The 22,488-nt window shown below is 38.1% G+C and overlaps 2 protein-coding genes and 1 long non-coding RNA gene across 12 annotated transcripts; all 3 read left to right on the top strand.

The window, feature by feature from the left end:
* The first annotated feature begins 28 nt into the window (after positions 1–28).
* Positions 29–6,121, top strand: LOC112290355 (protease Do-like 9). Of its 8 annotated transcripts, none has more exons than XR_002972143.3 (11): positions 29–1,074; positions 1,704–2,022; positions 2,415–2,614; positions 3,366–3,546; positions 3,777–3,968; positions 4,124–4,356; positions 4,466–4,544; positions 4,680–4,781; positions 5,021–5,071; positions 5,253–5,357; positions 5,616–6,121. XR_002972143.3 is itself a non-coding variant. In XM_024536530.3 (10 exons), the coding sequence occupies exons 1-10, from the start codon at positions 724–726 to the stop codon at positions 5,718–5,720; spliced, it is 1,839 nt and encodes a 612-aa protein (XP_024392298.1). In that variant the 5' UTR covers positions 29–723; the 3' UTR covers positions 5,721–6,121. The 8 variants fall into 8 exon arrangements, 1 of the variants encoding a protein (XP_024392298.1); XR_016505939.1 differs by having other exon boundaries at positions 5,021–5,141; XR_016505940.1 differs by having other exon boundaries at positions 4,466–4,554.
* Positions 6,122–6,834: 713 nt separating this feature from the next.
* On the top strand, positions 6,835–13,198 carry LOC112290354 (uncharacterized). 3 transcript variants are annotated; one of them, XM_024536528.3, is made up of 17 exons: positions 6,835–7,499; positions 7,757–7,976; positions 8,172–8,243; positions 8,471–8,542; positions 8,736–8,807; positions 8,920–9,069; positions 9,212–9,280; positions 9,511–9,579; positions 9,835–9,993; positions 10,198–10,401; positions 10,640–10,722; positions 10,831–10,977; positions 11,168–11,286; positions 11,464–11,674; positions 11,897–12,134; positions 12,378–12,528; positions 12,714–13,198. In XM_024536528.3, exons 1-17 carry the CDS (start codon positions 7,364–7,366, stop codon positions 13,101–13,103), a joined length of 2,562 nt encoding a protein of 853 aa, XP_024392296.1. In that variant the 5' UTR covers positions 6,835–7,363; the 3' UTR covers positions 13,104–13,198. The 3 variants fall into 3 exon arrangements, 1 of the variants encoding a protein (XP_024392296.1); XR_012218809.2 differs by lacking the exon at positions 11,897–12,134; XR_016505938.1 differs by lacking the exons at positions 11,464–11,674; positions 11,897–12,134.
* Positions 13,199–17,001: 3,803 nt separating this feature from the next.
* LOC112290294 (uncharacterized) lies at positions 17,002–18,536 on the top strand. Its single transcript, XR_002972124.3, has 2 exons — positions 17,002–17,140; positions 17,312–18,536. It is a non-coding gene; the product is annotated as an uncharacterized LOC112290294 (long non-coding RNA).
* The last annotated feature ends 3,952 nt before the right edge of the window (positions 18,537–22,488 follow it).

The following is a 22,488-nucleotide window of genomic DNA, read 5'->3' as shown; positions in this document are numbered from 1 at the left end:
AGTGAATATTATGATACAAATCCTGAAATTAACTTTCGTCAATTTATTTATTAGTGTCCGCAATAGCATGTAATAGTCATTTGAATGGCCAACTTACCCACCTTGTTGTAGTGCTATAACGCCAATTTTTAATACAGAAAACGATCCATTTGAAGAGTTTTTAGAATTCTAGTATAACAATGACTATTATCTCCACATCCAACCTTTACATATAATACTAACAATTTTTATAATATAACATGTATTTGAAAGAATTTGATATACTTGTGTAGCATTGTGCAGCACAGTCTTGGAGGGGGGGGTGGGGTGGGGTGTGGGGGGCATCCGGATATTGGAGGAGAGGGATCAGGGAACGGAGTGAGATACAAGTTCACGAGGAGGACGAAGGCGAAGGGCAGGACAAGATGTGACACTCCGTCGCAGGGGGACGGGGAAGGAAAGGAAAGGAAAGGAGGGGGGCGGGGGGGACGAGAGAGCGAGACAGGAGGAAGCGAAACGAAGGATGGTTGAGAGGCGCCATTCGGGGCAGCTCTGCTCTGCACTCTCTCACTCTGTCTTTGCCTGCCCAACGCCGCCGCGTCCAGCTCCACGCCATGAGGACGCCGCACCACAGCACCGCCGTCCCTCTGTCCCTCGTCGCCCCCTTCTCTCCTGCTCCTGCTTGCGCCCTTCTCTAGCATGCTCAGCTAATTCGTTTCCTTCCTCTTACCTATTCCAGGAGCCATGGAGCCACCTCCTCGCAAGCGGGGGCGCCCGCTCAAGCATCCCAAAGCCGCCCCAAGCGATTCTCTCAAGTCACGCGTCGCATCGGATTTGAACGAGTACAATTCTCTCTCTCCTTCCACTCCCGTCCCTGTGGACTTGGCGGACCCTGCCGTGTCGCCTGTCGATCCTCGGTCGGGCCAGCGTGGGAGGAAGAAGCCCGTGGCGGAGAAGGTAGAAGGGCTGGCTCCTATCACGCCCGACGGAGGAGGAGGAAGCTCCAGCGATCGGGAGCTTTCCAAGTCTGTGGGAGACGACAGCGAGTTGCCTGCGGAGGGAGTAGCCAGAAAGAGGAATAAGAAGTCGTCCCTGGTACATTCTAACATCAATCATCCTGTTCGTGCACTTGTATGCTTTGTGTGACCAAGTGTCTTGTCGAAATCGAGCTGGCAGTAGCACAGGTAATTCTAGGTTCCCGCAATAGGGCGTCAACACAAATGAAGGCGACCCATGTGAAGAACGAGAGCGCATTTGCCCGGACCGCATCGGACGGTCGTGGTGACGGGAATCTGATGGATGTTGTAGGGTTTAGAGTGGGAGCGAGGTGGGTCAGGATTCATGGTTGAGCCGGTCAAGAAGCCTTCACCGGAATGCACAGTTTCCAACCCGAATCCGCGACTGCGTGACAGCCGAGGTTGAGAACGAATGGAAAGTCGGACACGAGAGTGTCCTAGAGAGCGTACCACAGACACGGAGCTGAGGAGAAGTCCAGGTTGGGAATCGGGGACGATCGTTGGCATTGTTGCTTACGACTGTCGCGGATGGCTGTCAGGGGTACTTGAGAGATGCGCACATAGACAGAAAGCCACGTTCGTAAAAGACATGGCAGCCACACTGGGTAGTGACCAAAATGGGCGCGGCACAGAGGAATGGAGTATGGGGGTCGTTAGAGGTGGACGTTTACAGAGGGCTAACAGAGGTGGATGCTTTGATACCTGCAGGGAAACGCTGACGACATCAAGGGGCATGCTCCATCGTTGGAGGACGCAACGGGCGGAAGAGACGACGACTTGAAAGATGCTCCGTTCATGGATGCTGTGGTGAAAGTGTTTTGCGTGCACACGGAGCCCAATTTCTCGCTTCCATGGCAGAGGAAACGGCAATTCAGCTCCAACAGCAGCGGTTTTATCATCAAAGGCCGTCGGGTTTTGACGAACGCGCACTCAGTGGAGCACCATACGCAGGTGAAGGTGAAGAAACGGGGATCGGATACAAAGTACTTGGCCACAGTGCTTGCGATTGGAACCGAATGCGATATAGGTCAGTTGCTGCCCAGTGCATGAGCGTGTGCGAGGGGCCGAGTACGGTACGAGGACGTGCAGGCGGTCATGCGGTCTCCGCAATACGAGCTGAGTGTGACGGGAGCGTGGTGTGATTTGCGGCGCACTGTTAAGATCTTGCGTGTACGTTGAGTAGATTGCAGAGGCGGGGTGCTGGTGATTTGCGGAGATTCGGACGTGGGTGGGTGCCGTAGTGTTGGGTGTGGGGGGCGGAATATATTGGCGTCACTGCCGGATGATGGTTGTGCGGGTGTGAAGCGAAGAGGTCGTCGGAATGTTGGAGTGTGAGGTTGTAGGATAACATGGAGGTGATGGATGTGTGGAGGGTGGGGATGAGATGCTGATGATTTGTATTGGCGTTTGCGTGCACAGCTATGCTGACCGTCAGCAACGACGAGTTTTGGGAGGATGTGACGCCGGTGAACTTTGGGTCTTTGCCTCGTCTGCAAGACGGGGTGACGGTGGTGGGGTATCCCATTGGCGGTGACACTATCTCGGTGACAAGCGGCGTGGTGTCACGCATCGAAGTCACGTCATATGTGCATGGCGCAACAGAGTTGCTGGGCGTGCAGGTGAGGAGCGCGGTGCAACACGCATGTGCACAATTTGGAAACTATGTGGTGTCATCGATGAATGTCCGGCACGTACATTTAAGCATGAGAGTGTGGCCTGGTCCGAATAACAGTGGTGTTACACCTCCCGAAGTACGAACGGCAAGGTGGAGTCGAGTGACCATTAAGTATGGATGCGAAGTCGAGAAGGGCAATCTCCGCTCTTGAGTATTTTTAGAAAAAGATGCGGGCGTTTGTGGACGTACTAGTTTGAGTAGACAGCTTAGCCCCTGTCGGATTCGGGGCAGGATGTATAGCACGCAACTCCCTGTGCGTAGCGACTCCGAAGCATGCACGAGACATTTGGTGTGCCTCGACATTTCGCGAACATGCTGAGGTGCAAAAGTCCATCGCATCATCAAGTCGTGCCGACTTGACAGGGTCCAGATGTAGCCCGTGGTCAGTGTACGTAGTTGGTTGGAGGCAGTGGCAGCTCAGAGGACTGGGAGATTGACTGCGCTGGGAGCAATGAGAGCAGGAATGATGTCGAGATGACTTTAGTGCCTTTTTGTGTTGATTTGGTTTTTTTTTTTTTTTTTTTTTTTTTTTGTTGTAATATTTTTTGAGAGGTGAATGTGTAAGTATATGTTCAGTTTCACACTTCACTTTTTCTCTCAGCGCACATCTGTTGCATGGGTTTCTTTGGTTTTGGGGTTGTGGGACTTGTTTTGGGGAGTTGCTGGATTTACTTGCTTTCTTGGTGGGAATGCAGATTGATGCTGCTATAAATGCTGGGAACTCTGGAGGCCCTGCTTTCAACGACAGAGGTGAATGCGTGGGAATCGCTTTTCAGTCGCTGAAGCACGAGGATGCTGAGAACATCGGATACGTTATTCCCACCCCGGTCATTGATCACTTTATTACGGATTACGTCCGCAACAACGACTACACAGGTAGTAGGACATAAGGTGGCGTTTACGCGTTGCGCGTGGTAGAGGGAATGCAATTATGTGATTTGCACATGTGAAGGCAGGGTCGTCGTGCTCGGTTGTTATATGTCTGCATTATTACATCCTGGTTCTTGGGTTTCATGGCGAGGCTGTAGTAGCCTGTGGTGCTTACTTCGAGTCAGTACACGATGTGGGTGGATAATCATGCGGTGTATGTGATGCGAACATTGCAGGGTTTCCGATTTTGGGTATCGAATGGCAAAAGATGGAAAACCCTGATCTTCGGAAGGCGCTGGGAATGAAGAGCACCCAGAAAGGTGTTCGCATACGACGCGTGGAGCCCACTGCACCTGCATTCGCACAGTTGCGAGCTTCAGACATCCTGATGAGTTTCGATGGCATAGATATTGCAAACGACGGCACCGGTACGGATCCCTTGCCAAACTTGACGAAGTCGTCCCAAACTCGGTGGGCGGTGGTGGACACGATGTTTGTACGTGTAACTTGAGATTCCGGCTACTGCGGATGGTGGGCGGGCAAGTGCTGATGTAGGTGTGAATGTGTGTGCATGGAAATGAAGTTCCCTTCAGGCACGGTGAACGAATCGGGTTCAGTTATTTGGTATCGAAGAAATACAGCGGCGAGTGTGCCAAGGTGAAGATTTTGAGGGATGGGAAGTCGAAGGAGTTTGATATCGATCTGGTGAACCACAAACGGCTGGTACCTGCGCACATCAAGGGGAAGCCACCGTCGTACTACATACTGGCAGGCATCGTGTTTGCGGCCATCTCCGTGCCTTATCTTCGCTCAGAGGTTCGTGTGCAGTGGAATATGACATGGTAGGATGTGGAGGATGAACAGGGCGTGATGGTTAAAGTGGCTAGAGACTCACTCACGGTGGTATTTTGTAGGTGGGCATCAGAAAAAGTGTTTGTTGATCGGAGGACGTGGAGTTGAATTTGGGGGTGGATTTAATCTTCTGGATGTGAAATTTGAACTGGGTTAGTTCAGGTCGATTGTTCTCTTCTTGTGTTTCGATTCTCAGCCTTTTTGGTTGTAAAGCCCGTCCCCTTTTGCTCCTGTGGGGTTCACGATGAGGATGATTGATAACTGGTTGTTGTCGGGGGATGTGGCAGTATGGGAAGGACTACGATTATGACGCTCCAGTGAAGCTGCTGGACAAGCTGCTACATTCGATGTCTCAGTCTGAAGATGAGCAGCTCGTCGTCGTGTCCCAGGTGCTTATACTCCGTCCCGGTGCATTTTCGATGTTTTGAATTTACCTGAAGTATGCGAATGTTCTTTGCGGAAGGGTTTTGGACGCCCTCCATCATGGGGTGTTCTGTTTTTCATATGTTGTTTATTGTCGGTTTGAGTACATTATACAACATTTGAAAATATGTGATTTGGATTCGAACCAAAAATACAAATCAATGTCGTCTACTGACGAACTTGTCGGCGTTGATGAGGTTGTCAGGTGCTGGTGGCGGATATCAACATAGGTTATGAAGATATTGTGAACACGCAGGTGGGTGACCGCTCCACAAGGGTTCAGAAGGAGTTTCTGTGTTGGTCGGGAGGCGTGAATGGGTGGCAATGTAAGCCGGCGCATGAATTGTGTGTGGACGTTGTTAGAATTGTGGTTGTAGTTGGGAAGGAGATTACTGTTTTGATGGTTTGTGTTACTGTTGGTTGGTCATGGATGGCAGGTTGTGGCTTTCAATGACACTCCTGTGAGAAATCTGAAGCATTTGGCAAACTTGGTGGAGAAGTGCACGGACCCATTTCTGCGGTTCGGTCTTGATTACCAGCAGGTGTGTCCAACATGCGAAACCGTGTAGTCGTAATGTAGAAACGTTGGGATGGGAGTGAAGTGTACGTGAGCCTTGGTGTGTGGGTTTAGAGCTGTAAACCTAAAGCGAAGGGTATGAGACTGAGGTGTCTGTTCTTGTTTGGATACCGGTATTCGTATGAGGCGTGCGTTGGTCTTAATTTGGGTTGGTTTGATAGAAGAGTTTTTGAGCGAAGAGGATGCTCCTGAAAAAGTATTTTGTACAAATGGGTATGTGCAGATTGTGATTCTGGAGACCCAGACAGCCAAGGCTGCTACCCCGGAGATCCTTGCTACCCATTGTATACCTTCAGCAATGTCTCATGACTTGAAAGTGGAGTGTTGAGGGGGTCTCAGGTGGTAGGTACTTGTTCAAAAGAATCATCTCCTGCATCGGAAGGGCCGAAATTGAAGGATGGGTTACTGTTAGCCCTCAGTATTTTGTAGCGGTGGTTGTGATGAGTGTTGTACGTCATCTGCTGTGTGTGAACTTATTATATTTTGGTTTAGGATGTAGGGTTTAGGGTCAGCATTTGTTTCCCACGTCGTGATAATTATGCCTCCAGACTGCCGCATTATCAAGGGTTAATTGTTACTAGTTATTGCATCTTTACAAAGCTGCCACACTAATTAGCAACCGCACTTCTAGTTGCAATGGGCTACTGTGGATTAAAATTGTGAAGTTAAGCAATCAGACAATGTCTATACAGTAAAATTTCCACAATTCAAGTTGCTGTATAGCAGTAATTAATGTAGAAGTAATTGTTGATGTACTGAGGAACTATGTAGATGATGATATTGTTCTTAATGGTGGAAAGATATGTTTGGTCAAGATTTTGTTGTCTTAGGTTTAGTTGGAAAGTGATAGTCAAATAACAGCTCCGCTTAAGAGATGTTTGGTCAAAACTTTATATTCCTCTGTTGGATTGAAAGACGTTAGGCTGGAGTATCAGTGACGATTCAAAGTAGTGCGCGTGATTCAATTCTACAATCAGGAAAGGGACCCTTTAAAGAATCATCTTATTCGCTAAATTAAAGGCTGATCAACAAACCATCAAAGCTGACGATGAGAGTCGAAGTTAAACACTTGAAGCGGACTACTGTTCTTCTGAAATCTGGAATTTTGTTAATTAAAGCAAAGGAGAGGCTATCGAGCTTCTTCAGAGCTTGTACGAAGCACAGCCCTCAGCAAGATATCCTCTATGCGGGACCCGCCGCAAAACCGGATAGCTAGAAATCTAATTTTGGGTGGCGAACAGTCTGTTTTCGTTGCCGATTCACATTCCAAGTTTGAGTTCTACGGCCTATTGATATTGATCAGCCCTTACGTGGACTAGGACCTAACCACTATAAGAATTGATGTGTGGAAGAGTACGAATAGGGCTGGGGTTCTGCATGTTCTGTGGGTCCCAGCAAATGATGCAAGTTCGATGGCTCGAAAAGCGATGTTGTGAATTAGTTTTAGAACTAGTCACCGCGTGCTCGAATGTTCCTCTCGTGTCGAATACATTGTTGAACGCCTCAAAATATTGTTGATCTCAAAACGTGGGTGATCCAACGACTCATTTCGCCATTAAAAACAGGAGAGTGCCCGAGAACGGTTGTCACACAACTCGGAGACCAGACTCGAAGTGACCGGTCTTCTCCCTGGCGTATTCTGTAACCAGTGTTGAATATCTCGCACGCGGCAGAGCCCTGACCCACGACCAGCTTGACCTAAGAGGCTCCTTTGCGTCATGGTGTGTGCCGCTTGACTATGACAACAAGTTGAATTGCTCCACCATCAACACCTGCGTGAATTGCTGGTGGTTCTTATCGACAATGTTTTCAGGGTCACTTCCCAAATCGGTAGAGGCAGTCGATGTCAAGTTGGCACAGCACTGAAGAAGATCTACATGTTCTGTGCCATCAAGTGATTTGATGTCTCTATCGACACCATAGTCAGAGTATATTCGTACTGGCAGAAGAGTGCATCAAACTGAAACCGCCATGGATGTTAGATTGGGCATCGAGAAGTACCCCCTTGTCCACCAACCTTGCTTCCTCGCAGCTTTGTTCGTCTTGTTGTGCACACCGTCTATTTGCGATGGACTATTCACTTGGCAAACTTATAAATCTCAACAACGTAAGTAATCCTACTCCTTCCTGTGTGTGAACATGTGTGAGGTTACACAATTAGCCAGCGAAGAGGGTGTTGGACACTGTGAATTGAGGCAGCTCTTGATTGATTTCGCCGCATGGTTGGACGTCGGCTGGAAAATTGGAAGTGCTTGTAAAAGGATGAAGAAACTTTATTCTACTTATGAGGCTGGTGTGAAAGAAGAGGACTCTGTGTCTACATGGGGTTGTTTCAAATGAACTATTGTCGGGAATAACTTGCAGTGGACGGGCTGCAAGCCCTTTTGAAAGCATGGAAGAGCACTCCCAAGATTGAGAGTAACTTGGCAGGGTGGAACGAGTCTCAAAAATACCCTTGCAACCAAGATGTGACAGAAGATATAGCTCCCAATTGGCGTGGGGTGCAGTGTCTCCAGTACATCAACTGTTTTTACACAAATAAAGAGAATACGACCAGAGATTGCAGTACTTATATCATAGGCCTGTGAGTGTTCACTCCTTTGATTTTATCTGTTGCTTAAGTGTTGCTCATGCTGGAATCGAATTTTGCTCCTACACAACTCGGGGTAGAAGTGCTGCCAACGTTGTAGGTCATTTTATATGTACATTTGATTGTGATTCTTCGTGTTATATACATTAGATTTCTGATTATGGAAGGTTTAATCGCCACGACACACAGGACTCTACAAAATGCATCAATTGTAGGCTCTCTACCACGAGATATTGGATACATTTCCACGCTGACTACACTGTGAGCCTCTGAACTGCCCTTGATTTTGAAATAACCTGCTGATAAGAATTCATGATCCAGGGTGACCTTGGTTAATGAAAATTGGAGTCTACCGATGGTACAGCCCTAAAATAGCAAGGGATCAAATGGCGACGGACTGTGAAATGTTCAATGTTAGTTCAAGCTATGCATTTATTTAGATTCCTCTTCACGGACGACGACACTTGTGGGTGGGTTGTGTGCTGCAGGGAGCTGACAGGAAATCCACAACTCACCGGACCTCTTCCAGTGACATTGAATGAGACTAGCCTTTACGTTCTGTAAGACTCGAATTTTTTTTCTGCTTTTCTTGTCAAACGTGACTAAGTTATACATTTAAAGACTTCCATTGCATTTGAATTGCATAAATATTATGCAATATATACATAACTAGTTCCGATACGGATATGCTATCGCAGTTACATGTTGCTGATGCAAATCCTAAAAATTGTTCTGCCGCACTTCCTGTCCCAGGGATCTTCATGACAATGCGTTTGAGGGGGAGTTCCCATTTTTTGGGGATGAGTACGAGTCGCTCTTGACATTGTAAGCTTGCTGCTACAGTAGTGTGCCAAACCATGATTTGTGAATTTTCATCTCAATTGTTACCACCACACAGACCATGGTCATTTGACGAAATGAATTGGCACTTCAACAGAGACCTCAGTGGCAACAAGTTTAATGGGTCCTTCCCGTATCTTCAAATCAAGAATATGGTGTTCCTTCAGATATTAAACATCGCCAGAAATGATTTTAAAGGGCCGATACCAGAACCAGCCCTTGAGAACATTACCCAGCTTGTCGAACTGTAAGAACCTGAATTCAAATATGTAACCCATAGACTCCCGTTTTCGAGTGAATTAATTCACCTAACTTAATCTCCTTGTCCCCATCGGCAATCTTAACATACTAGTCTCGGAAGGCTGAGGTTCGGTTCTGGATGCATGCAGGGATCTTTCTAGCAACGCTTTGAATGGAACTGCGCCTACTCTTAAAACGATTAAGAACCTCCAAGTATTGTGAGTGCCATTTCTATTTTCTGAGCTGTCTGGTTCTTGTAATCTATGGCAAACATTCACTCATATAATTATATTAGATGTATCCAAGGAATCGAATTGCATTTAGGGAGTTGAAGTTTGACGTCAAACTTTCAGAGTGCAAAAAAAACGATATATGACAAGGGTAGATGATCAATAGATGGTTTGTTGTGGTGGCAACCTCTCACTATTCTTGTGTGTGGGATTGACAGAGACTTGTCCAGTAACATGTTTACCGGGACACTGCCAGACCTGACAACGATGCATTCCTTACGCAGTGTGTAAGTTTCGAATGGTCATGATATGTATGTAGTAACTCACACGTATAAGCATAACTTTGAAGTTATGTTGCTAGATTGTCAATTTATTTATTAAAAAATAATCTTAAGGCAATGCAACACATGATATATCACAATTTTTCTTGCGAGAGATTCATATATTTGCCATTGGTCAGGCTCAGGAAGAACATGACATATGTTGAATTTAGAGCAACAGAGGATAAGATGCCCTGATTCCTGTATTTATGATGTCCACAGGAATTTGAGCAGGAATGCGTTCACAGGAGCGGTTTTGTTGTCGTCGTTTTTTAACAGAACTGAGAACAACAGTCTTTCAGTGTTGGATCTGTCGTTCAATCAACTGACAACCGATCCCAATTTTTGGAACATCTCGGAACTTGGCTCCCTTCAGGAACTGTAAGCTAAATTTACCAAGAGTTAAATTATAGAAATTTGGTGTCTAGATGAATTAATCGCGCACTTTGTATCATGCTTTGTTTATCATGCTGAAAATGCATGCCATTATATTTGTATTGGGTTGAATTGAAGATTTAAATTCCTGCAATGTAGTTGATCAAAATGCTGTGTGGAAGTGGCCTTACAAGATACTCGGCATTACAGGTATCTAGACAACAATCTCATTAATGGGACACTGAACATCAGTCAACTTCATGCCCTGGGCTTGCTCAGGACTAAAATTACAAACTCATCATCATCCACAAACTCAACATCAAGCGTTCTAAGAGTACTTTCATTGATGAACAACAACATTAGCAAGGTTATCTACGATGTGAATGATATCGCAAACACCGCCACAGTTATCAAGTGAGCAAGTCCTTGCGATTGATAGAGATTGATCCTATTAGGGAAATCAACGATCATCAATAGATCAGCTCGCATGAGAAAGAGTTGTAGAACAGTGGTGGATGGAACGAAAAATCAATCATTGGCTTTAAGTAGTTGTGTACTAATCATGCTGAAAAGTCTGCGCACGGAATTGCATAATTGGAATTCAATTCATGGTTAACATTGGTTACTGAATTCTTTTGTTGATTTTGTGCAGACTACAAGAGAATCCCTTCTGCAATTTTTCAGATCCCAATGACGGGACGAGATGTTTCTGTGAACAATTCTGCTCCATTTCAGGTCTTACTTCTCTCACTAGAGGTCAAATTAACATGTCATTCTCATGCTCTTGACAACTGTGCTTCAAAGAGTTTTTAAAATTTTTAAAATTTTTGTATATTGTTTCAGGTTCAACGGAAGATAGCAAACGTAAGATTGTGATAATCGCAGTGGTGGTCAGTGTAACATCACTGCTGATCCTCCTGGTCAGTCTGGCTGCTCTATTGTATAGAAACACAAAGTACAAGCGATATCTCCAGCTTCAGGTCCAACAAAGTAAGAATTTATCTGCACCTCGGGTAGTTCGAAGTATTGAACTTGGCATGCTGACTGTGGCTCACAACTTATTCAATTTAAAAATTTACAAGAGCAAATGTAACAGCTGAATAATTTCTTTTCTAGTTTGAGCATGGGCTTATAGAAACTGGATTATGTAGAGAAGCACTTACGTTTGTAATCACCTTAGGGTTTGAGGAGTTTGAGGTTAAACCAACTATATTCCACTACAGCGAGCTTCGAACTGCCACACGAGACTTCAATGCTGATTTGAAGTTGGGCGAGGGAGCCTTCGGGGCAGTGTACAAGGTACAATTTCAACAACATTGAGTAGACTTTGGAGATCTAAATGTTAATCCCTATGTCAATAGATTTACCATTTGTATGTGCATCCCATGGTGTCAAGTGTCAAGTAGTAGACAATTGATTTTAATTATAATATAGATTGTTTCTAAAGAAATGACCCATGTTTTTTATTATTTGTAGGGTACATTGCCAAATGGAAATACAATGGCTATAAAACAACTATTTGCCAAGACTTCTAAAGGTGTAGATGAATTCTTAAATGAAGTTATTTTGCTAACTGGAATGAAGCATAGGAACCTTGTGAACTTAAAAGGTTGTTGTATTCGTGAGCAACAACGATTGTTGGTGTATGAGTATGTGGATAATAGTGACGTTGATCAAGTTCTTCTAAGTAAGTTAAATTCTCAACTTTGTATTCTAATCTTCTATTTTTTTTTTGAATTTTTACAAATAATATTTTTGGAACATTGAATTATGTAGCCTTGATTATTTTTCAATTTCTTAAAATGTATTCTTTGCTAGAATTAATCTAGCACTTCTTATAACACAATTTAATTTTTCGAAAATTCATAATTTTTTTTTATCTAATAATATTATTGTTGTGATGCTACAGCAAGTTCAAATAAGAATCTCTTAAATTGGCATGTACGGTTAAAGATTTGTTTAGGAGTGGCTCGTGGTTTACATTACCTCCATGCACTTGCACATCCAAAGATCATTCATCGTGATATTAAAGCTAGCAACATTTTAATAACCAAGTATTATGAAGCCAAGATAGCAGACTTTGGCTTGGCATTGTTTTTTCCTGATGAACAAAGTTACATATTGACTAAACATGTTGCTGGTACCAAGTAAGTTTAGTAGTTATTTCAAGTTGTAAAAGTTCGGCTCTAGGCTTTGTACTTGTATTTGCCATTTTCTTGGTAGTTAGAGAAAGTAGACTTTATTTTAAAGAAAAATATATAGTATTTTGTTTTATATAAAATTATTAAATTAAATTTAAAAGATAAATATAGTATTAAGTTATAAGATAAAATATTCAGATTTATTTATGTTCAATCTCTTAAGTACAATTGGATTTTTTATGTGCATAGGGGATATTTGGCACCAGAATATGCATCACTTGGTCAATTAAGTGATAAGGTGGATGTATTTAGCTTTGGAGTCTTATGTTTGGAGATTATAAGTGGAAGAAGAAATATTGATGAGAAATATCCTCTTGACAAAGTTTACTTAACTAGATGGGTAAGAGATTCTTTTTATTTTGTATCTGTTTGGTGTTTCTATTTTTTATTTTAAATGATGGTTTTACTTAGTGATAATTCTTATTTATATAATTAAAATAACTATGAATAAAACTAAATAATTATAAAATATAAATTTTTTTTTTAGAAATTATTATATGGCTTGTTGATTTGGTGATTATGCAGATATGGGATTTGTATCGACAAGATAAATTAATGGACTTAGTAGACAAAACAATGACTTTGAAAGATGAAGAAAAGATGGAGGTTCATCGTGCAATCAACATTGCTTTGCTTTGTATCCAAAATGAAGCAGAGCAACGACCAAGCATGGAGCAAGTGGTGGCAATGTTACAAGGACAAGGTGAGTCAGAGATTGTAGTTCTAAAACCAAGAAGTGAAGAAAAACTCATGGAGAATATCAAGTTGGTTGTTGAGGGTAAAAGTAGCCTTGGCACTATAAAGGAGGAAGATGAATTGTCATTTTTAAGTTCTTCAAGGCAAAGTAGAAAGTATTTAAGGGATGATTATTCTACTGGTGTTGTGCTAGAGCTTAGTGAAATAAGACTTAGATGATTCATCTATTCTAGTAATGTTTTATGAGTAGGATATAACTTCTTGAATTTTTAAAATAAAAATAAGAAATATGGAAATATAAAATAATTAAAATAGTTATTTTTAATGTAAAAAATACATAATATTTGTAAAAAGAGAATTTTGATATTGTATAATTTTTACTTGAAGTCTTTTTACTTCAACCAAATAAATATAAATTATTAGAATAAGTATAATTTTTAATATGGTTGCAAAAGGTCTTGTTTAGAAGCATTTAATATATATATATATATATATATATACATGTATTTGTATTTTCAAAAAAATAAGAAAATCAGAAAATAGACACTAAAAAATTAACATGAAAAGAATATTAAAAAGTAATTTATTATCAAAGATGGTATATCTAACAAAAAAAAATTCAATAGTTAGAAAAGAATAAAGTAATATTTTTTATATGAATAATTAAGAATATTAGTAAAACTTGGTAGAGTCAAGATTTACTTTCTTAATATTTAAAGCACAAGATTAGCAAATTAAATCTAACTAATCACACTTAAGATATAAAAAAAATTATTACTATATAAAGAATATAATATAGTGTTAATATTTAATTAAATTAGAATACATCCACAGATTAACATTAGAAATCGTATTTATATTTAAATTCTTATATTTAAGTAGTAATATTATCAATTTATTTTTCGTTTTTAAATCTATTTTATTCAAATCCTAAAATAATATCCCTTATAACATTTTGTTTTAAGTACAAAAGTACAATTATTTACTTTCAAATGTTTTTCAAAAAATTAAAAAAAATAATATTTTACTTATAGAATCAAAATTTTAAGAACTTGCATAATATTATAATAGTTTTATTTTAGATATTAGCATTGCTATTTGATAGTAAGAAGAATATTGGATTAAATACCAATAAAGTAGAATTTTTAAGTAGATAATATAATATACTTCTTTGGCAAGAATTGATAAAACTTGTGAAGGGCTAAATAAGAAAGAATTGCAAATACTTGAAGGTTATATTAGTTGATTTTATATTAAAAGATCTCTTATTGTAATATTTTTTTAATTTTTTAAAATAAAAGATATAAATCTATAATTTTATTTTTATAGAATTAACTTCTTAATATGTAAAATATGCCATATATATATCACAAATAGATTACTTTTGGTAAGTTGCCTAGTTTATTTGTGAATCCTATATTGAATACTAGACAAGACATTTGCAATGATTAGAAGAGAGTCAAGGAGGCATAGCTCTTCCTTGCTATGGGTTTGCTTTCTTCTCAAAAGAAAAATTTGAATATGAACTTTGTTTGAACCATATGATTTTGTAATCTTGATGTTTTTTTTCAAAATCCTTGTTTTGATTGCTAAGATTCCACTCAAATTGAGACTAAATAAGCATGTTTTTTGCTTTGAAAGGTCCCTACTAAAGAATAATTATTTAGAAATAAAAAATTTATAATATTTTTCTATTTTAAAATAGAAAAATTAGATTTAATACTTTTAGTATTGGCAAATGCAAATGCCGATCACTAAAGTATCAAAAAAGATGATAGAATTAGCCTTTAAAAGGACTCTATACATAAATGAATGTTGTTGTATAGGATAAGGACAAAAACCCGAAGAATGTAAATAAATAAGTAATTTTTTTTCAAAGAATAATGAAAAAATAGAAGAGGTAAATATGTATATTTAAGAAGAAACTAGAATAGTTATCATTAAAAGATAAAAAAAACTAGAGACTTTTAAAATTACACTCAAAGCAAGAAAAGAATCAAAAAGAATAAAAAAAGCCTCAATCTTGTCTCTCTCTCTCTATATATATGATATAGAATAAACCTTGTCTAATGAATTTTTATTCTAATCCATTCAAGAATTTAATTTAACTTATTATATCAATTACTTGCATTAAAACTTAAAAATCTCTAAATTACCATTAATAATTATCTTAATTTATTTTAATAAATAATAAGACTTCATAAAACTTATACATGCAAAGCATTAATTTTTAGAAGTACTAATTTTTAAATCATAATTCATCATTGAATAGAAATTCATCTTGGAATAAAATCCATCTACAAACAAGAATTCATCTGAAAAAGAGAATTTATCTAATGATGAAAATTCATCCAAGATAAGTTTTCATCCAAATTCTAAATTCATCCTAATTTTAATGTCATCCAACTTCTAACCTAGTTCATTGAATCTCAATTATTCATCTATCCAAATTTTATCCAATGGAATTAATTTCTAACGTGAAATGTTTTTCTACAATTGATTCCACTTTGGTGTCAATGTTCACTCCAACTAATTTTTTTTGGTTTTGATGGAGAATCTTTAATACAAAACTTCTTCCTCTTAAACAATGCAATGACTTATTTAAATTCTGAGTAAGTTTGTGTAAGTAATACTGACAGCAGCATTGGAAGGATTATATACTATTCATGCAAGCCAATTCAGACTGCAACTAACATTAAATGCTACTTAATTCTAATTATTTGCTCTACTCTACACCCCCTATTGCTTAGAATTTCCGATTATTTGATTAATTCACAATATCACAGAGTAAAATTGTTGGAATTAGTGCAACATGGATCAATGAAGCATATGCTGTAGCAAGAATTGATGTCAAGAATAAAAAATGCTCCATTGTAAATCATTAAAAAATCAGAATTAAAGCTTAAGGTTTTGCAACTGCCATAGGTCATTGAAAAATGGGAAATGTTAACCAAGAGCTGCCGAAGAAGATTATCCAATTTGACAAGGCCACAGCATTAGCTCAAGAGGACAAAGGAAACAATTATTTGCAGAAGGATCAACCACTTTCACGTAACCAAAATCAAGACCACAACATTCCTCACTTTGATCAATTGTAGAACCTTGTAGCACGTAAGCACTGTAATAGCAATAATCTAAGAAATAGCAAAGTGAACTAGGGATTGTGGACGACTACCACAACCAACAATGAGCGACTTTGAGTCACACAATCGATTCATTTGTTAGTTTAGGACAAAAAATGCACGTATTGTCCCTAAAATTATGATTTCTTTTGAGTTAGTGTAGAAAATACTAAATAAATAGAAAAAAACAGAATGCTAGTTGTGGAGATGTAATATCTTGTATATTTTAGCATACAGATTTCCAAAGTGAGTACTTTTTCCTAATTCAATTAATGTAAGGTCCAATAATATTTGTCTTTGTGTCATAGCCAATTTTACATCTATGTAATTCAAACTGAGAAGAGTTCCTTATTTAGAATAAATCAAGAAATAAGTGCATTACAAATAAAAATAGGAATATGTTTCGACATTGATTTTTTATTCCTATTTTTATTTCGACATTGGAGTTCATTGTTGGTCGCGCTGCAGTGGAATCGTCAAGTGTGCGACGGTGTCGCTCTCGTCTCCTGGTTCTTGTTGGTAGTCTAGTAGCGTTGATACTAGTTGCTGGACTTGGACGTTGCCGAGTTCCTGTTCTAAGCGATTGTGGTTTCAAGCGAGATGCTACTTCTACTCCCGTTCGGCATCGGCTCCATGGTTTTCTCCTAGCTGCTGGTCTTGTCCATGTTTTTTTATAGTTGTTAAGCTCCTACATTTTTGGATATGTAGGTAGGTCTTACCGTTGATGTTGTACCGCTGGAATTGTGGTCACCCAGCTTGGTTCCCTTTGAGCAAATAAGCCAATTTTGGTGATTCCCCCTCGCCTCGTTTGCGGATCTTCTTCGTCAAAGTCTTGTTCTAGTGTTACTTTCATCTTTCGTGTGGCGCTGCGGTGGCCGCTGGAGCTCCTAATTTGGCGTTGTTGACATCCGATTCGTGTTGTGATTCCGTCCTTGGCTACGCTGAGTTCTCCTCTGCTGTCGACGGCTCTGAAGAAATCTCATTGGAGGGGCATTGTTCTCTCACTGTTCAGCTGTTCCGGCAGTGATGGCTCGAACTTCATTCCTCTTCTCTCATCTGCGGTTGGAGCTGCGGACTATCTATCAGCCGGGTTCCTTGTCGTGATAGGGTTGTCGTCTACCTCGCTCTACTTTGGTATGTGAAATTGTTCTTAGTTGCAAACCTTTTCCAATGTTGGCTATTGTTCTCGTATCGTCTCGCGGGTTTTTTTCTTGAGCGGCTGGTCCTCACTTTCTTCGATTCTTATTATTGCTCTTCCACAAGCGTTTCTATAGAGGCAGCCCGCTTAATCAATTTTGATGATAGATCTCGTCTTACAAGTCGGGAGGATTCCAGACTTGTAGAAGGAAGCAATCAAGTGGTTGTTCTCTTTTGCCGTTCTATGGCCAGCTACCACTCCAATTGGGTTGCAGGTCCCCTCTTTGACAACTCTCATGCTTTCTGCGCTGATCTATTTTTGTTAATTTGCCGTATCCTTGAAGTGGTTATGCCTCCATAGTGTTGCTTGTGGACAAGGTGAAGAGTGGCATTCGACTGCTAAGTTCTCTTGTTCAATCTTTTGTATACTAGAGGTGTTGGATTGGCGTCTTTGACATTCTTTCAAGCGGTGGTTGTTTCTTCCTTGTCATTGTGGAGTTAGAAGAGCAGCAAGCCCTCAGCCTGGTGTGCAAATTGTAGAGTTTTTTCCATTGGTGACTTGCAAAGAGGCGACCACTCTGGACAGCGGCGGTGGCTATTTCTTCTGTTGAATAGGATATTGCGGGCTTGTGCCGACCTATTGATTCTAGTATTTGACAATCGTGCGGCCGAATTGCAACTCTGAATGCTTTACGGAACCTAGTGCAACTGTTTAATTGATGCTAGTTTAAGGAGTCGTGAGAGAAGGTTTGACTTCCTGTAGATATAAAATCCAACTTGAGCATTTCGTAAGGCACCTCATTTGATTATAACAAAGTGGGAAAATAGTGCAAAGGAGTGTCGTAGGTGGTCTGGTGGTTCCAAGCTATACCTCCCATGTGTTGTCGGAGATTTATTGATCTGTCACAGTAGCAAGGAAGAAGGTAGCTCCTGAAGGATACATAATTCAAAGACGTGTATTTATTTTATGAACTACATACAAGGGAGAGAATACTATCCTTAGTATTGTTGCACTGAGGACGCCAAGGCATCTCCAACCAGACCATCAAGGTTTGGTGTGAATCTCAAGTAATATATTTCCACGGATACCACGTAGCAGCGAAGAGGCACTGCTGCAACGGTTCAGGTTACAGGAGATCAAATTCGCAATCCCGCAAGACCGAAGCAGCTGCTTCAGGCTTGTCTTTGACATACTTCATAGTCGGTGAGCAGATGAAGGTGGACGGAAATGAACCTCTACGTTGGATGAAGCTAGATTAGAGATGAATGTAGTTAGGTTAGGATTTGAAGACAATCAAGTTGGATGAATTTTTACCCAAAGATGAATTTTGATTGTGGATGAATTATTATTTACAGATGAAATATCATTCAAGGATGAAATTTTGATGAAGAATGAATAGTCATTTGTGAATGAAATATCATTCAAGGATGAAATTTTGATTAAGAATGAATAGTCATTTGTGAATGAAATATCATTCAAGGATGAAATTTTGATGAAGAATGAATAGTCATTTGTGAATGAAATATCATTCAAGGATGAAATTTTGATGAAGAATGAATAGTCATTTGTGAATGAAATATCATTCAAGGATGAAATTTTGATGAAGAATGAATAGTCATTTGTGAATGAAATATCATTCAAGGATGAAATTTTGATGAAGAATGAATAGTCATTTGTGAATGAAATATCATTCAAGGATGAAATTTTGATGAAGAATGAATAGTCATTTGTGAATGAAATATCATTCAAGGATGAAATTTTGATGAAGAATGAATAGTCATTTGTGAATGAAATATCATTCAAGGATGAAATTTTGATGAAGAATGAATAGTCATTTGTGAATGAAATATCATTCAAGGATGAGTTATTACTGAAAGATGAATTTTTATTTGTGGATGATAATTTCTAAACAATTAAGGATTTTGTATAGGTGAATTTTATTAAGTTTCATTTTAATCAAATTAAAGTAAAAATAAAATAATATGAACATAGTTGGATGTTAAATTACAATGTAAGTAATTGTTATTACAAGATAAGTTATTGAGTGAGTTAGAATAAACCACTAATTAGTATTACTCACAACAACTCTACTTTAATACTAGTAGACTATTGTCTTTGTAGCCAAATAGATGTTTTAATGCAATTCAATTACAACAACACTTCAAGCTCAATTAATCTAGCTACTATTGTCCATACTTAACATAAAAAAGAAAAAATAGAAAAGTAATGAAAAAAAAAAAAAAACTATGATCTTACATCCTTTTCTTATCCATAAAAGAAAAATAAACAAGAGAGCATAAGTCCTTCTTACATAAGCAATGCTTGAAGTTACTTGCGCTTATTAGTTGAAACTCAATGTAGGGAGAAAGAAAAAAAAAGAAAAAAAAAAAAGAAAACTCAAAAAAGGAGCTTGTTGACAAAGCTTTTATCACTATGAGAATTAAGACACAAGCAACAATCTCGATTAGCTGCAACTCAACATTGAAAGAGAGAGAGTGGCTGCCACTAGGCATATTGAAAATAACAACATAGAATTACTCGAAACATGAATCAAAATGGAATTAAGAAGAAGGGAAAGCTAGTGATGTAGGAGAGTCAAAGTTAAATAAGATTCAACAATTTCAACCATAGTAGAGAAGAACATAACTTCAATTAATCTATTGCAATACAATTAGTCTAAGCACATCCACAATGATAAACTACTCTACAACAGACAATGTGAGTTATCAACAATTGCTGCCATGCAATAAGTATGGCACCATTGCTATCTACAGGAATAAAAAGTAAAAGAAAAAAAAAAAAGTCGATCCTTAACTACCATACATTGTAGAATTCCAAATAGAATATCATAAGAACAAAGCCCTTGTCAATGCCACAAATCATCAACACGAGTAGAACTAAGATTAAGTACCAAAGTCAAAGTTGCCAACATGATTCCAACAAACAAAAACCACAACACTACAAGGAGACAAATCAACTACCAATGAGTACAACTACTATTGCTTTAAATATCCATTGTATCATGTAGAGTACTAAAACAATTTGGAGTTGTAGAGGGCTAGAAATTCTAGACCCAATTATCTAGGAAAAAAAAAAAGAAAAAAGAAAAGAAATTATCATTGCACACTTCTCTTACTACAAACCAAACCGCCATTGGAATTGTATTGAAACCACAACTTTGCTACAACATCAAGAAAAAGACATCATAAAAAAACTACTAACACATTGTAGCCTTGTAATAATATAAGATTACAATACAAATATTATAACATCCAAAATTATGAAACTTCTACAAACATGACATACACACATGCCTTCCTAGAACACAAGAAATATAATTGTTGCTAATGATACTAATGCAATGACACTAAGAATAAAAAAAATAGAAACAATTTAAGTATTTTTCTATTATATATCCTTACATGAGCCATGAGAGAATGAATTCTACAAAAGTACAGTAATCACATGCTGAGAAAGTTAAAGATGTGACAAATTGTATATTCTACATGTTTTGATCTTTATTCCTTTAGAAGGTAGTTGATATATCTTCTTAGCCATTGATAAGCTTCTATACCAAGGCAAGAAGACCACCTTGACATTTAATCATTATTGAGGCTTTTACAACTTCAAATAAAACATTTGGAATACCATCAAGACTAGTTTTTATTTCCAATAGTATTACCAAGTATTAGAAGTCTCTTTCAAAGTCATGATACTAAACAAGTTTTATCTCACTATCTATTTAAAAGAAAACATATTGTTCTTAAAAGTCTTTATCTTTATTACATTGTCTTGAGGTTGTGACAATTGCAATGTCTCATCTAATAAATTAACAAAAAATAGCTCTTAAATTAAATCTTGTGGTTGTAGATTCTCCATCTCTATAGAACTACAAATATAATAAAAACTATAATCTAGAATAGATGATGGAATACAAGCTTTTGTGAATTTTATTTCTTTTATAACAAAGAATTGCTTGACTTATTATCTTGGTTATGATAGATGTTGTCGATGAAAAGCTTTGAGCTTTTCTACTATACTTATAAGATTCTTAGATGTCTTCTATGTATTTATATTAATATTATATCTATGCCAATTTTTAAGATATTTCAACCTATTATGGGGCTTCCTTGAATCTAAGATTTTTTTTAATTATTATCCACTTCTATAAGATGAGGTGACATTTTTTTCTTTTTTGTATATCCATTGTCTTGTATGGCTCAAAAAAAGACATAGAGAAGATATATTGGATCTTTATAGATTCATATAGATATAATTGATAAGCAACTAGATTGATCAATTTTCAAATAAGAAATGGTCTAAATCTAGGGTAATTGTAGAACAAATATTAATTCGTTTTTGTAAGATATTGGTAAAATAGACTAATAGTCTATAGAATAGTTAGTTCAGGAAGATAAATGATTAACTTTATTATTAAAAGTGGTTATTACAAAACTACGGTTAGAATCTGAGAATAGGGAGTAAGTATATAAGAGTTATAGAAGTTAGTTTGGAGACTAGACTATGATAGTTATGAGCTGGAGTAAGCTTGGTGCTACCTCTTTGTTTCTTTGTTGTTGAAGAGTAATGGATAGTTTTTAAATACTAAGAAGTGAGTCTATGGAATAAATCAGAGATTGATTTATGGATTATTGATTATGTAGTTGAAGTATTATGTGATTGAATTATATGAGAAGTTATTGAAAAATTGATTATGGATGAAAGATTATGATTGTTGTTTATTGAGAGTTGTGTATGTATATTTAGATGGAAGAAGTTTGTTATTACAAAATTTTTGTGAATCTAGATTGGTTAGAAGAAGTCTGTTATTCCTAGTGTTGGATAGAATTTATGTGTTTTGAGTAATCTTTTGAGAGTGTAGGATTGCACATTGTGGTTATCAATTGATAAAGGAGTATTGTTATTGAAAACAAGCATTGTTTGAATATTTTAGTGGTTCGGACTACAATTAGTTGAATGACCCTAACTTGTAAGCTCATGTGATTAGTCTTTCCTTGAGTTCGAATCCTCTTCTATAGGTTTATTCTTAAAAGAATTTATAGAATAAGTAAAATGATAATTATAGTAATCTAATTTATCATAAGAGTAATTATTCTTAATATTATAATAAGATAAACATACTTTAAAGTTTATATAGAATTCAGGTTGTTTTTAATAATAGATATCTATATTGATCTATTGTCATTCTTGAAGTTCCTTTAATTATACCTTGATTGTTGTATATAGCTCTAATATTGATAAAGACACAAATTGGATGAAGATGCATAAAATTGTGGAATCTGTGTCAAAAGAAAAGTAACAAAATAGAAGAAAGTATGTATAT

The sequence above is a fragment of the Physcomitrium patens genome, chromosome 13 (genome assembly GCF_059467195.1).
Source record: "Physcomitrium patens ecotype Gransden chromosome 13, ASM5946719v1, whole genome shotgun sequence".
In the NCBI taxonomy this organism is placed as follows: Eukaryota; Viridiplantae; Streptophyta; class Bryopsida; order Funariales; family Funariaceae; genus Physcomitrium; species Physcomitrium patens.
Note: the sequence above shows the minus strand (reverse complement) of the source record. Positions and strands in the feature narration are given on the sequence as shown.

Excerpts from the sequence above, each read along its gene's own strand:
- LOC112290355 (XM_024536530.3), top strand. The coding sequence starts at position 724 with ATGGAGCCACCTCCTCGCAAGCGGGGGCGCCCGCTCAAGCATCCCAAA. Across the intron at positions 3,969-4,123 it reads TATTGCAAACGACGGCACCG|TTCCCTTCAGGCACGGTGAA; the intron begins GTACGGATCCCT and ends ATGGAAATGAAG. Across the intron at positions 5,358-5,615 it reads TCGGTCTTGATTACCAGCAG|ATTGTGATTCTGGAGACCCA; the intron begins GTGTGTCCAACA and ends GGGTATGTGCAG.
- LOC112290354 (XM_024536528.3), top strand. The coding sequence starts at position 7,364 with ATGGATGTTAGATTGGGCATCGAGAAGTACCCCCTTGTCCACCAACCT. Across the intron at positions 7,977-8,171 it reads AGTACTTATATCATAGGCCT|GACTCTACAAAATGCATCAA; the intron begins GTGAGTGTTCAC and ends CACGACACACAG. Across the intron at positions 10,402-10,639 it reads AACACCGCCACAGTTATCAA|ACTACAAGAGAATCCCTTCT; the intron begins GTGAGCAAGTCC and ends GATTTTGTGCAG.